The sequence below is a fragment of the Carcharhinus amblyrhynchos genome, chromosome 9, assembly GCF_965287045.1.
Source record: "Carcharhinus amblyrhynchos chromosome 9, sCarAmb.v2.hapA, whole genome shotgun sequence".
NCBI classification, from domain to species: Eukaryota; Metazoa; Chordata; class Chondrichthyes; order Carcharhiniformes; family Carcharhinidae; genus Carcharhinus; species Carcharhinus amblyrhynchos.
In genome coordinates, this window is record NC_137332.1 from 84140747 (window position 1) to 84154024 (window position 13278).

The 13278-nt window shown below is 45.9% G+C and overlaps 1 gene segment (V, D, J or C); it reads right to left on the minus strand.

Moving 5' to 3' along the window:
- Positions 1-478: 478 nt before the first annotated feature.
- On the minus strand, positions 479-8600 carry LOC145348437 (Ig kappa chain V region Mem5-like). The segment is given in 4 exon segments: positions 479-972; positions 6949-6984; positions 8060-8365; positions 8552-8600. Coding segments are annotated over 4 exon segments (720 nt in total).
- Between the last annotated feature and the right edge of the window lie 4678 nt (positions 8601-13278).

Consider the following 13278-nt stretch of genomic DNA (forward strand, 5'->3'; position numbering starts at 1 on the left):
AGGCCAAGCAACCAATCAGGACAATCACTTGGTGAAATGCAGCCAATCAGCTGATGGGGAGGTGGGACATTTCCAAAGCACTCACCAGACATATACTGAATATTCTTAATGTTTATTACCTTTTACACATTGACATTGACAGAAAAAAGACTTGAATAAACAGCCCAGCCAGAGGAAGCTGGAGAAATTCACAGGGAGAATGGAGGTTTATTAAAACACTTGTGGAGATTTTCTCAATAACATGAGAATCCTGTCCCTTTAAACAGTGACTAAAGCTTCAATTGTAACTGCAGGGTGAGCAGGAAGGAGGTCTGGTTTACTGAAGCAGATACTTCAGAGGGTCACATTATTTCTGTACAGCTGACAGTCTTCAGCATCTTCGAGAGGTTTTACTTGTTATCACAAGTCCACACTGTCCCCATCAAACACTCCCCGTAAAGGAAAAGCATGGGGTTAATACAGAGTACAGCTCCCTCTACAATATCCCAACAATGTTCTTTAACCCCTGACCCTCAGAAGTGTCTCAGACTCAGTCCCAAGAAGGAAGAGAGCTGTAATTCAATGCTGACAGTGACCTTTGTCCTCCCAGCTCACCCCTGTTCTATTCCAAGTTGTGTCTCCTCTGTGGACTGTCTCTAACACTCTAGGCACATTCTGAACTCCTGACACTCTTGCTGAGGGGTGAGGAGAGGCTCATGTGGGTGAGGGCACAGGAGAAGAGAGCGTTGGACTCCCAGTCGGAGCCAGAGAGGGTCAGCAGGCTGCTGACGCTGTAGGTGTTGTCCGAAGCTCGCAGGTAGTTGCTGGTCTGAACCCCATTGGAAATGGCTGCACCATCCTTCTTCCACTTCACCTCCACCTCATCGGGATAGAAGTGATCGGCAAGGCACACCAGGGTGGCAGTGCCCTTTGTCTTGACCTCCTCTGGGGAGGGGGGCAGCAGGGTCAGCGTGGGTTGTGAATTCTCACGGGCTGGAAGAGAAGAGAAGGAATTTTAATCACTGCCATTTTCAGGCTTTCAACATCCCGAATATTAACTGGGATCAAATCCGTGTCAATGATTAAAACGTTGCAGAGTTCTGAAAATCCATTCCGGGGGAACTTTTTTAACCCGTACGGAACAATCCCAACAAGAGAAGGGGCAGTTTTAGCAGTTTTAGAGAATGAAACTGGGCACATGGAAGATGTATCAGTGAGAGAGCATTTGGGTAATAATGATCGTAATAGATTTAGAGTAGCTACGGAAAAGGGGAAAGATCGATCAAGAGTAAACGTTTTAAATTGGGAAAAGGCCAATTTCACTGAACTGGAATTTGCTAAAATGAACCGGAAACAGCAACTTGAAGGTAAATTAGTGTCAGAGCAGTGGGAGGATATTCGAGCTGGAGACAGAGTTCAGGACATATCTGTTCATCAAGCAATAACGTGGGACATTGCAAAGAGAATAACTAAGGATTAAATAGGGCGAATTCGAGAGCAAAAAGGCAACTTGTGTGTGGAGAGAGAAGACATGTAGGTGGTTCTTAATGAATAATTTATATCAAATATCACAAGTGGGAGGGACAAAGTTGACATTGTCGTTCAGGAGGGGAGGGATTGTGAAATAATTAATGGGATAATGATAGTGAGCGAGGAGATATTAATGTGTTTATCATCTTTTAAAATGGAGAAATTCCCAGGGCCGGGTGAAATGTATCCCAGGATGCGAAGGGATGCAAGGGAAGAAATAGCAGAGACTCTGACCATTATTTTCCAATCCTCTCTGGCTACAGGTGTGGTGTGGGTGGACTGGAGGATGGATAATGCTTTTTAAAATTAAAAGCTGATGGAATCCAAGGGAAAGTGACACATTCGATTTCAAATTAGTTCAGTGTCTGAGTGTAAAGGTTTGATTCGAAGCTGGTTAAATCATTTTACAATGTTACTGAAACATTTGTAAAGAAGGTTACTACAAATTCAGCACTGAAATGGTTAATGGTGAGAGTATTTAAAGACACAGTGTCCCTTTAACAGAATGTTAACCAATCAGGAAGCTGGAACTATTGCTCAGTCTGCCTGGGGGAAACAGGTTGAGCATCAACAAACCTCAGATCACACACAGATCAGGAGAACTTTATCCCAGAACATTGGAGCAGACTTGGATCAACACACTTCACGCAGGATTCCCATTGGCTGGTGTAGAAGCTTCTAGATTTCATTTCAAACCTTACTGCCCAGCACTGGGCTGAGGTCAAGGGTGAGGCTAGAATTAGTCTCAATGTCCAGGGGTCAGACGGGGTCACTGCTCCGAATGACCCCATGAACTCTGCAGGGTGCGAGTGTGTGGAGAATGGGTGAGAGTCAGGATCAGGAATCTCCAACCTCAAAGACAGAATTACATTTCTATAGCACCTGTCAGCACCTCAGGATGTCCCAATGTGTTTTACAGCTCATTGTGCACAGCAAGATCCCAGGAAGCAGACTGAGAAAGAACAGATAAGCAGATTTGTAGTGATGTTGATTGAGGGATGAATATTGACCAGTTCACCGGGGTGAACTCCCCTGCTCTTCTTCCAATAGTACCATGGCATCTTTTACACCCCCTGAGAGGGCAGATATCAGATTGTCTCATCTGAAAGATGGGAGGCCTGTAGTTTAGAGGGGGGATGTGACAGGTGCTGGCCCTTTCCCCGTAAGGATTTTGGAAGTGGATGGGGAAAGTGGGAGGTGAACTAGAGAAACATCTTTGTTGCTGCTGAAACTCTTGCTATCTGCTCAGTCACAACTAATAAACACACAGACACATCAGACAAACATCAGTCTGTTTCTGTGGATACTCTGCTGCTTTCAGTTCAATGAAGAGTGCAGGAGGACATGGCAGGAGCAACAACAGACAGACTGAAAAATGAGGTGTTAACCTGGTGAAGCTACAACACAGAGACTGTGTACCAAACAGCAGAAGTAGCAAGTGATAGACAGAGTTAAACCATCCCACAACCAATGGATCAGATCTAAGCTCTGCAGTCCTGTCACATCCAGCCGTGAATGGTGGTGGACAATTAAACAACTCACTGGAGGAGGAGGCACCACAAATATCCCCATCCTCAATGATGGAGGAACCCAGCACATCAGTACAAAAGATAAGGCTGAAGCATTTGCAGCAATCTTCAGCCAGAAGTTCCGAGTGGATGGTCCATCTCGACCTCCTCCGGAGGTCCTGAAGACTTGTGCTCCAGAATTTCCCATGTCCCTAGCCAAGCTGTTCCAGTACATCTACAACACTGGCATCAACCCAACATTGTGATAAATTACCCGGTTATGAACTGTGCACAAAAACAGGACAAATCCATCCGCACAATAACCTCCCCATCAGTCTACTCTCGATCATCAGCAATGTGATCTGAACATATCCAGAGTGATACCAAGCAGCACTTACTCAGCAATAATCTGCTCACTGACACTCAGTTTGTGTTCCTCCAGGGTCACAAGAACATAAGAACATAAGAAATAGGAGCAGGAGTAGGCCATTTAGCCCCTCGAGCCTGCCCCGCCAGTCAGTAAGATCATGGCTGATCTGTCGTGTCTCAGTTCCACATTCCCGCCCTCTCCCCATAACCCTTAATCCCCTTGCCTATCAAAAACCTATCAACCCGCGTCTTAAATATATTTAGCGAGGCAGCCTCCGCCACTTCAACGGGCAGAGAATTCCAGAGATTCACCACCCTTTGAGTGAAGAAGTTCCTCCTCAACTCCGTTCTAAACCGCCCGCCCTTTATCTTGAGGCTGTGCCCTCTAGTCCTACTGTCCTTTCTGAGCAGGAAGAGCCTCTCCACCTCTATCCTATCCATCCCATTCATCATCTTATACGTCTCAATGAGATCTCCCCTCATTCTTCTAAACTCTAACGAGTACAAGCCGAGTTTATTCAGCCTCTCCTCATAGCTCAACCCCCTCAACTCCGGTATCAGCCTAGTAAACCTCCTTTGCACTCCCTCCAAGGCCAAAATATCCTTGCGTAAGTGCGGCGACCAAAACTGCACACAGTACTCCAGCTTCGTCCTCACCAATGCCCTATACAGCTGCAGCAAGACCTCCCTACTTTTATATTCAATTCCCCTCGCTATGAAGGCCAGCATCCCATTCGCCTTCCTGAGCACCTGCTGCACCTGCAAGCTGGGTTTTTGCGACTCATGCACAAGGACCCCGAGGTCCCTCTGCACCGTCGCATGCTGCAGTTTTTTGCCATGTAAGTAATAGTCCTTCCTACCATTATTCCTACCAAAGTGGACAACTTCACATTTGCCAACATTAAATTCCATTTGCCATTTCCTGGCCCATTCGCCCAGCCTATCTAGATCCTTCTGCAGACTCTCCATACCCTCTGCACAATTTGCCGTTCCACCAATCTTGGTGTCATCAGCAAATTTCGACACCATACACTTGGTTCTCTCCTCCAGATTATCTATATAAATGGTAAATAGCTGAGGCCCCAGCACCGACCCCTGGGGTACTCCACTAGTCACCAACCGCCAATCCGAATAGCACCCATTGACCCCCACTCTCTGCCTCCTATTTGACAACCAATCCTCTATCCACGCTAACACCCTACCCCCAACTCCATGCCCCTTAACCTTCTGTGACAACCTCTTGTGAGGCACCTTATCAAACGCCTTTTGAAAATCAAGAAACACCACATCCGCCGGTCCTCCTCTATCCAACGCACAAGACACATCCTCATAGAATTCCAATGAATTCGTCAGATATGACTTCCCCTTAACGAAACCGTGCTACGACTGCTCGATCAAACAATTCTCCTCAAGATGCCTCGCTATTTTCTCCTTGATCATGGATTCTAACATTTTACCTACAACAGACGTTAAACTAACCGGCCGACAATTCCCTGCCTTTTGCCTGCCACCCTTCTTAAACAACGGTGTAACATTAGCCGTTTTCCAATCTTCCGGCACTTCCCCGGAATCCAGCGACGTTTGGAAAATAATCACCAAGGCTCAGTTCACTGAGGTCACTCAGCTCCTGACCTCATTACAGCCTTGTTTCAAACATAGAGAAAAGAGCTGAACTCCAGAGGTGAGGTGAGAGAAACTGCCCTTAACATCAAGGCAGCATTTGAGCAAATGTGGCATCAAGGAGCCCTCGCAAAACTGGAGCCAATGGGAATCAGGAGAAAACTCTCCGCTGGTTGGAGTTATACCCGGCACAAAGGAAGATGGTTGCTGTTTGGGGTTTAACTCTACAATCTATATTAATGAGCTGGATGAAGGAAGTGAGAGGATTGTCACTAAACTTGCTGATGATAAAATGAAAAGTAGAAATGCAAGTTGTGAGGAGGATAGAGAGTCTGAAAAGGAATAGAGATAGGTTCAGTGAGTGGGAAAACATTGACAGATGGAGAATAATGTGGGAAAATGTGAGGTTGTCCAATTTGGCAGGAGGATTGAGCAGAATACTAGTAAACTGAAGATATTCTATCGAGTGATCTGGGTGTCTTTGTATCCAGGAACAGAAAAAAATTAGGAAGGCAAATGGAATGTTGCTCTTCATTCCAATGAGGATGAGTATAAAAGGAGGGATGTTTTGCTACAGCACATTGGGAAAATCACACCTAGAATATTGTGGACACTTAGGGTCTCCTTACTTAAGGAAAGATATAGGAGAATTGGAAAGAGTTCAGAGATGGTTCACTAGGCTGATTCCACCGAGTAAGGGATTGTCTTATGAGGAAAGCTTGAGCAAGTTGGGCCGATCCCCATTGGAGTAGAACTTATTCCACCACCTCAGCACCATCTTCACCAGGGCAATTAGGGATGGGTAATAAATGCTGGTCTGCATAGAATCACAGAAAATAGGAACAGGAATAGGCCATGTGGAGAAATGGATTGGCCATGCTAAATTACCCCGAGTGTGTTCTTTAGGTGGGTTAGCAATGGTAAATGCGCAGGGTTACAGGGAGCCTGGGTAAGAAGATCTTTTGGAGAATCGGGTGAAAAGATTTCCCTCACATCTCTCAAAATCTGCTGCCTCTGTGATTAAGGGGAAGAGTTTCCTCACATCTACCCTATCTCTGTCCCTCGTAATTCTGTCAATGGACTGAATAGCCTCCTCCTGCACTGTAGGGATTCAATGGCTAATAAAAAACTACATGGACTGTGAAAGGTGTCCACGGGTGAAGGGATCCATTTTAAATGGACCCTGTTGTGACCAATCGAGGGTGGGATTCCAGCTGATTACTCCTCACCCAGGAGCAAAACAAAATTGGGATCCGGTTCAGGAAGTTAACAAATGAGGGAGCCTGTCTGAGACTGGTCACAACATGTACACAGCAAGATCCCACACACAGCAATGAGAACAATCAGCATTTTCAGTGATGTTGGATCCGGGATAAATATTGGATTGAACTCATCCCAAAGAGAAAGTAACAGAGAGTCTCCCCAAAAGCCTGGAACACTGAAGCCACTGAATTGTGAGCCCTGCTGTGGCTGTTTGTCATCAGAACTTCAGCAAGAGATAAGCAGGGAGTGGAGAGAGCAGAGTGAAAGCTGGGGCAGGTGGCACCTCGGTGTCTGACTGTGCTGCTGCTGTGATCAGTTATATCAGAGAGTGAGACAGAGAGTTCAACTTCACATCAAACTCTGCCTGTGTGTGTCACACTGAGACTGACAGGAGTCTAGAGAGTGATTTCACTCCATGCTGCAGGAATGTGAACACAGTCTGCAAACGTCCAGATCTCCTCCACACGGTGGGTAAAAGCTGCTTACTTATATCTTGCTGCTTAAAGGGTGGAATGGAAGGAAAGAAATACAGCTGGACTCCCTGTTCTACACAGTGTTCTTCAATCAACCATTTCATTGACTGCAGCTTCCTCACTAACACCTTCAACTCTTCAGTATTTGTGTTTGAGAAAGTTTCAGCATTGAAAGGGTTAATAACGGAGGATTGGGCTTTACTTACTCAGTCTGAGTTTGGTTCCTTTAGCGAACGTAAGGCACACTGACAGCTTCCAGTGGAGGAGCTGTACAAAAACCTCTGTCTCTGACTCACTCACTCACTCACTCATCTTTCTCTCTCACTCTTTCTCTCTCTGTTTCTCTCTCTGTTTCTCTCACTGTTTCTCTCAATATCTCTGTGTTTTGTTGGGAGAGTTGAGAATTCTAATTTGAGGTGATAAATCTTTCAGTTGCTCTTCATATGTGGACATGGAGAGTAAGAGGGAAACTCGAGGCCTTCAGCGAGCGGTGGACACCACAGGGACTGGAGTGTGTAGTGGATAGTGCAAATAATTTGTCCAGTTTCCTTTCTTGTGTTTTGTTATATATTATATGAAACTGTGGGATGTGTCAGTACAGGAGGTGGGACTGTGTGTCCATTATTGTATATTATATAAAACTGTGGGATGTGTCAGTATAGGAGGTGGGACTGTGTGTCCATTATTATATATTATATAAAACTGTGGGATGTGTCAGTACAGGAGGTGGGACTGTGTGTCCATTATTATATATTATATAAAACTGTGGGATGTGTCAGTACAGGAGGTGGTGCTGTGTGTCCATTATTATATATTATATAAAACTGTGGGATGTGTCAGTCCAGGAGGTGGGACTGTGTGTCCATTATTATATATTATATAAAACTGTGGGATGTGTCAGTACAGGAGGTGGTGCTGTGTGTCCATTATTATATATTATATAAAACTGTGGGATGTGTCAGTACAGGAGGTGGGACTGTGTGTCCATTATTATATATTATATAAAACTGTGGGATGTGTCAGTACAGGAGGTGGTGCTGTGTGTCCATTATTATATATTATATAAAACTGTGGGATGTGTCAGTACAGGAGGTGGGACTGTGTGTCCATTATTATATATTATATAAAACTGTGGGATGTGTCAGTACAGGAGGTGGTGCTGTGTGTCCATTATTATATATGATATAAAACTGTGGGATGTGTCAGTACAGGAGGTGGGACTGTGTGTCCATTATTATATATTATATAAAACTGTGGGATGTGTCAGTACAGGAGGTGGGACTGTGTGTATTGGGGTTTTTGTAAGGCTCTGTATCACTGTGTAGGAGGAGCTGTAATAAGCTTGCTGACAGTAATAATCAGCGACATCCTCATTCTGAACATTGCTGATTGTCAGGGTGAATCTTGTCCCAGATCCACTGCCGGTGAATCGGTCGGATACTCCTGTGAATCGATTTGTTGCATAGTAGATCAGCAGAGCCGGTTTCTGTCCTTCTCGCTGTTGGTACCAATGCACGTCATCGCTAATAGATTGACTGGCCGTACAGGTGATGGTGGCGGTCTGGCCCAGGCTCACTGACAGCACCGGGGGAGTCTGGGTCAAGATGATTTCTCCATTGATACCTGAGGGGTAATAGAGAAACAGAGTGAAGTAAGAACTGTCACAGAAAGAGGCTGTACAATGAGATATTGTTGGAGACACTGACTGTTCCTCTCCTTTCAGCATTTTCCCTTCAATCACAAGTCAGGAGAATTGGATTGAAATGGAGAGCAGGGAAATATTCAAGGTGGAAGGAGAGAGATTTGTACCTGCGATGCAGAATGCCAGAGGCCAGAGCAGCTGGATGGCTGAAATCATGGTGTGTGCTCGTGTCCCTGTGCCTGGTTACTGATAAACTCTCCCTTCACTGGGCTCTGCTTTATAAAGCTGCAGCCTGTGAGAGTCTCACTGCCTGTTCCTCAGTTTGTAAATGGTCTGACCCAGAGAAACCACGTCAGCACCTTTCACTTCCTCTTCTTCTCTCTCCTGAGAGGCTGAGGGACAGAGTCTGAGGGTCAGGGACTGAGGGACAGAGGCTGAGGGTCAGACCCTCAGTTTCTGACCCTCAGACTCTGTCCCTCAGTCTCTGTCTGTCACTCTCTCGATATCTCTCCCTCACTCGCTGTCTCTCTCTCTCAATATTGATCCCTCAGTCTCTCTCTCAGTCTCAGTCTTTGTTTCTCGATATCTGTCCCTCAGTCTCTGTCTCCCTCACTCTATTGATATCACTCCCTCAATTGCTGTCTCTTTCACTCTCTGAGTAACTCTTCATTAGTCTATGTTTCTGTCCATCACACTCTCACTGTCTCCCTTTCTTGTCCTTCCTGTCTCACACTCTTTGTTTCCCCTCTCATTATCTCTTTCTTTCTCTCTTCTCATTCTCCCTCCCTCTATTCCTCTCAGTTTCTCCCTCACTTTATCTCATAGAGTCATAGAGGTTTACAGCAAGGAAACAGGCCCTTCAGCTCAACTTGTCCATGCTGCCCTTTTTTTTAAAGCCCTAACTCCAGTTGCTGTATTTGGCCCATATCCGTCTATACCCATCTTACCCATGTAACTGCCTAAATGCTTTTTAAAAGGCAAAATTGTACCCGCCTCTATTACTACCTCTGGCAGTTTGTTCCACCTCTGTGTGAAAAAATTGCCCATTTGGACACTTTTGTAACTCTCCCCTCTCGCCTTAAACCGAAGGCCTCGAGTTTTAGATTCCCCTACCTTTGAGAAAAGATATAAATTATCCATTTGATCTATGCCCCTCATTATTTTCTTGACCTCTATAAGGTCACCCCTCAGCCTCCTACGCTCCAGACAAAAAAGTCCCAGTTGATTCAGCCTCTCCTGATAACCCAAACCATCAAGTCTCGGTAGCATCCGAGGAAATCTTTTCTGCGCTCTTTTTAGCTTAATAATATCCTTTCCATAACAGGGTGACCAGAACTGTGCACAGTATTCCAAGTGTGGCCTTACTAATGTCTTGTACAACTTCAACAAGACATCCCGATTCCAGTATTCAATGTTCTGACCAATGAAACCAAGCATGCCGAATGCCTTCTTCACCGCTCTGCCCACCTGTGACTCCACTTTCAAGGAGTTATGAACATGTACCCCTAGATTTCTTTGTTCTGTAACTCTCCCCAATGCCCTACGATTAACTGAGTCAGTCCTGCCCTGGTTCAATCTACCAAAATACATCACCTCACATTTATCTAAATTAAACTCCAATTGTCATTTATCAGCCCACTGGTCCAATTCTGGTTGCAATCGGAGATAACTTCCTTCACTGTCCACTATTCCGCCAATCTCGGTGTCACCCACAAACATATTAACCATACCTCCTATATTCTCATCCAAATCATTAATATAAATGACAAACAACAATGGACCCAGCATCGATCCCAATGGCACATCGCTCATTCTCTTTGTTCCTCTGTATTCTCATCTCACTCTGCCCCAGAAGAGGCACCATCCTCCTGGTATCCACTCTGTCAGTCCCCTCACAATCTGATATGTTTCAATAAGATCACCTCTCATTCTTCTAAACTCCAATGGGTTCAGGCCCAACCTGTCCAACTTTTCTTCATGAGGTAACCCCTCACCCCAGGAATGTGTCGGGTGAATCTTCTCTGAACTGCTTCGAACACAATGATATCCTTTTCCAAATAAGGAGGCCTTAACTGTAGACAGTATTCCAGATGTGGTTTCACCGAGACCCTGTACAGCTGCAGTAAAACTTCCCTATTTTTATATTCCATTCTCCTTGTAATAAACACCAACATTCCATTTGTTTTCCTAATCACTTGCTGGAGCTGCAGACTAACTTGTTGTGATTGATGTCCCAGGACAGCCAGATCCCTCTGTAGCACCGAGTTGTACAATCTCTCTCCATTTCAATAGTTTACTGCTTTTCTATTCTTCCTGCCAAAGTGGACACCTTCACATTTATCCAGGTTGTACTGCAAATGTTTAGCCACTCACTTCCTCTGTCCCTATCTGTTTGCAGACTCTCTACCTCCTCTTGATAACTTACTTTTCCCACCTATCTTAGTGTCACTGGGACATTAGTTCCATTCATTCCCTTTATCCAAGTCATTGATATGGATTGTGAATAGTTGTGGTCCCAGCACTGATTGTTCCAGAACTCCACTAATTACAGCTCCCCAACCCCAAAACAATCATTTATCCCCTCTCCCTTGTTTCTGTGAGCTAACCAATCCTCTATCAATGCTAATATGTTACCCACACACCATCTTCTTACCCACACATCATCATATCTTGTGTAGTAACATTTGATGTGGCAATTTATCAAAGACCTTCTTGAATTCCCAGTACATCACAGCTACAAGTTCCCCTTTATCCATTTTGTGACCTCCACAAAGGTGGACAATGACATGTGCAAAACAGAAAGAAACTGCTCCACATCGACCATGATGTCCATGTCCCACTGGAGCCTCCAATAGGGACCAGTAAACATGGGCCTCCTTCCCACTGGAGCCTCCAACAGGGACCAGTAAACATGGGCCTCCTTCCCATTGGAGCCTCCAATAGGGACCAGTAAACATGGGCCTCCTTCCCACTGGAGCCTGCAATAGGGACCAGTAAACATGGGCCTCCTTCCCACTGGAGCCTCCAGTAGGGACCAATAAACATGGGCCTCCTTCCCACTGGAGCCTCCGATAGGGACCAGTAAACATGGGCCTCCTTCCCACTGGAGCCTCCGATAGGGACCAGTAAACATGGGCCTCCTTCCCACTGGAGCCTCCAATAGGGACCGGTAAACATGGGCCTCCTTCCCACTGGAGCCTCCAATAGGGACCAGTAAACATGGGCCTCCTTCCCACTGGAGCCTCCAGTAGCCGAGCTTCAAACTCCACATTCTCTCCATCACATCCGCCTCTTATTTCCAGCTTGTCCCAAATGCAGTGGGTCTGGACTCTGTCTCACACCAAGTGTCATTCCAACAGCAGTCCTGACCTCACTGACTTATCACCCCTGGCCTCAGTGATCTATCACCCCTGACCTCACTGACCTATCACCCCTGGCCTCAGTGATCTATCGCCCCTGACTTCATTTACCTGTTACCCCTGACCTCACTGACCTGTCACCCCTGACCTCACTGCCCTCCAATTCCCTCCATGGCCTCACTCCTCCCTACCCCTGTGTCCTGCTCCAGACTCACATTTCTCCCTCACCTTCCATCTGCTGACTCTGCTCCCCAGCTCATCGCTGCTTCCTTCATCTCACCATTGAGAGCAGAGCCTTCAGATGCCCAGGTCCTGCTCTCTGACCTCCCACCCTTAATCCCTCCCCCTCTCCAAGTCTTTCTTCTCATCAAACTCCATCCTTTCACCCAAGCCTTCGATCTCTCTTCCTAAACTACCCCCAGCCCCTCCCCCATTCCTCTTATGCTGCTCTGTGAAACATAATGGGCTATGTTGTACACTACGGTGCTATATAAATTCAGGTTCTGTGTGGATTTTGGTTGGGGACAGAATTAGACACAGTGGTGAAGGCTCTTGCAGTCAAATATCCTGCTGACAGGATCCAGACTTCAACACACAGAATGGGACATTGTGTAAAGTAGGAATTATTAAAAATGTATTCATTGATGGGATGTGGGTATCACTGGCTATCCCAACATTTATTGCCCATCCCTAATTGTCCTTGAGAAGGTGGTGATGAGGTGCCTTCTTGAACCGCTGCAGTCCATGAGGTGTACACACACCCACAGTGCTGTTAGGGAGGGGTTTCCAGGATTCTGACCCAGCGACAGTGCATGAACGGAGATGTATTTCCACTTCAGAATGGCATGTGGCTTGGAGGGGAATCTCCTGGTGATGTTGATCCCAGGGATCTGCTACATTTGTCTTTCCAGATGATAGTGGTCATGGGTTTTGAAGGTGCTGCCTCAGGAACCTTGGTGAGTTCATGCAGGGCATCTTATAGATGGCACACACTGCTGCCACTGTTGGACAGTGGTGGAGGGATTTAATGTTTGTGAATGGGGTGCCAATCAAGTGGGGCTGCTTTGTCCTGGATGATGTTGAGCTTCTGGAGTGTTGCTGGAGCTCTACTCATCCAGACAAGTGGAGACTATTCCATCACACTCTGGACTTGTGCCTTGTAGATGGTGGACAGGCTTTGGAGAGTCAGGATGTGAGTTACTGGCTGCAGGATTCCTATCCACTGACCTTCTCTTGTAGACACAGTATTTATAGGCTGGTCCAGTTCAGTTTCTGGTCAATCAGAACCAACAGGATTTTACAGTGGGGGATTCAGCGATGGTAATGACATTGAATGTCAAGGGGAGATGTTCAAATTCTCTCTTGTTGGAGATGGTGATTCCGTGGTACTTGTGTGGTACGAATGTTACTGCTTCAATATCTGAGGAGTTGTGAATGGTGCTGAGCATTGTGTAATCATCAGTGAACATCCCCACTTCTGAAGGTCATTACTGAAGCAGTTGAAGATGGTTGTGTCTCAGACACGACCCTGAGGA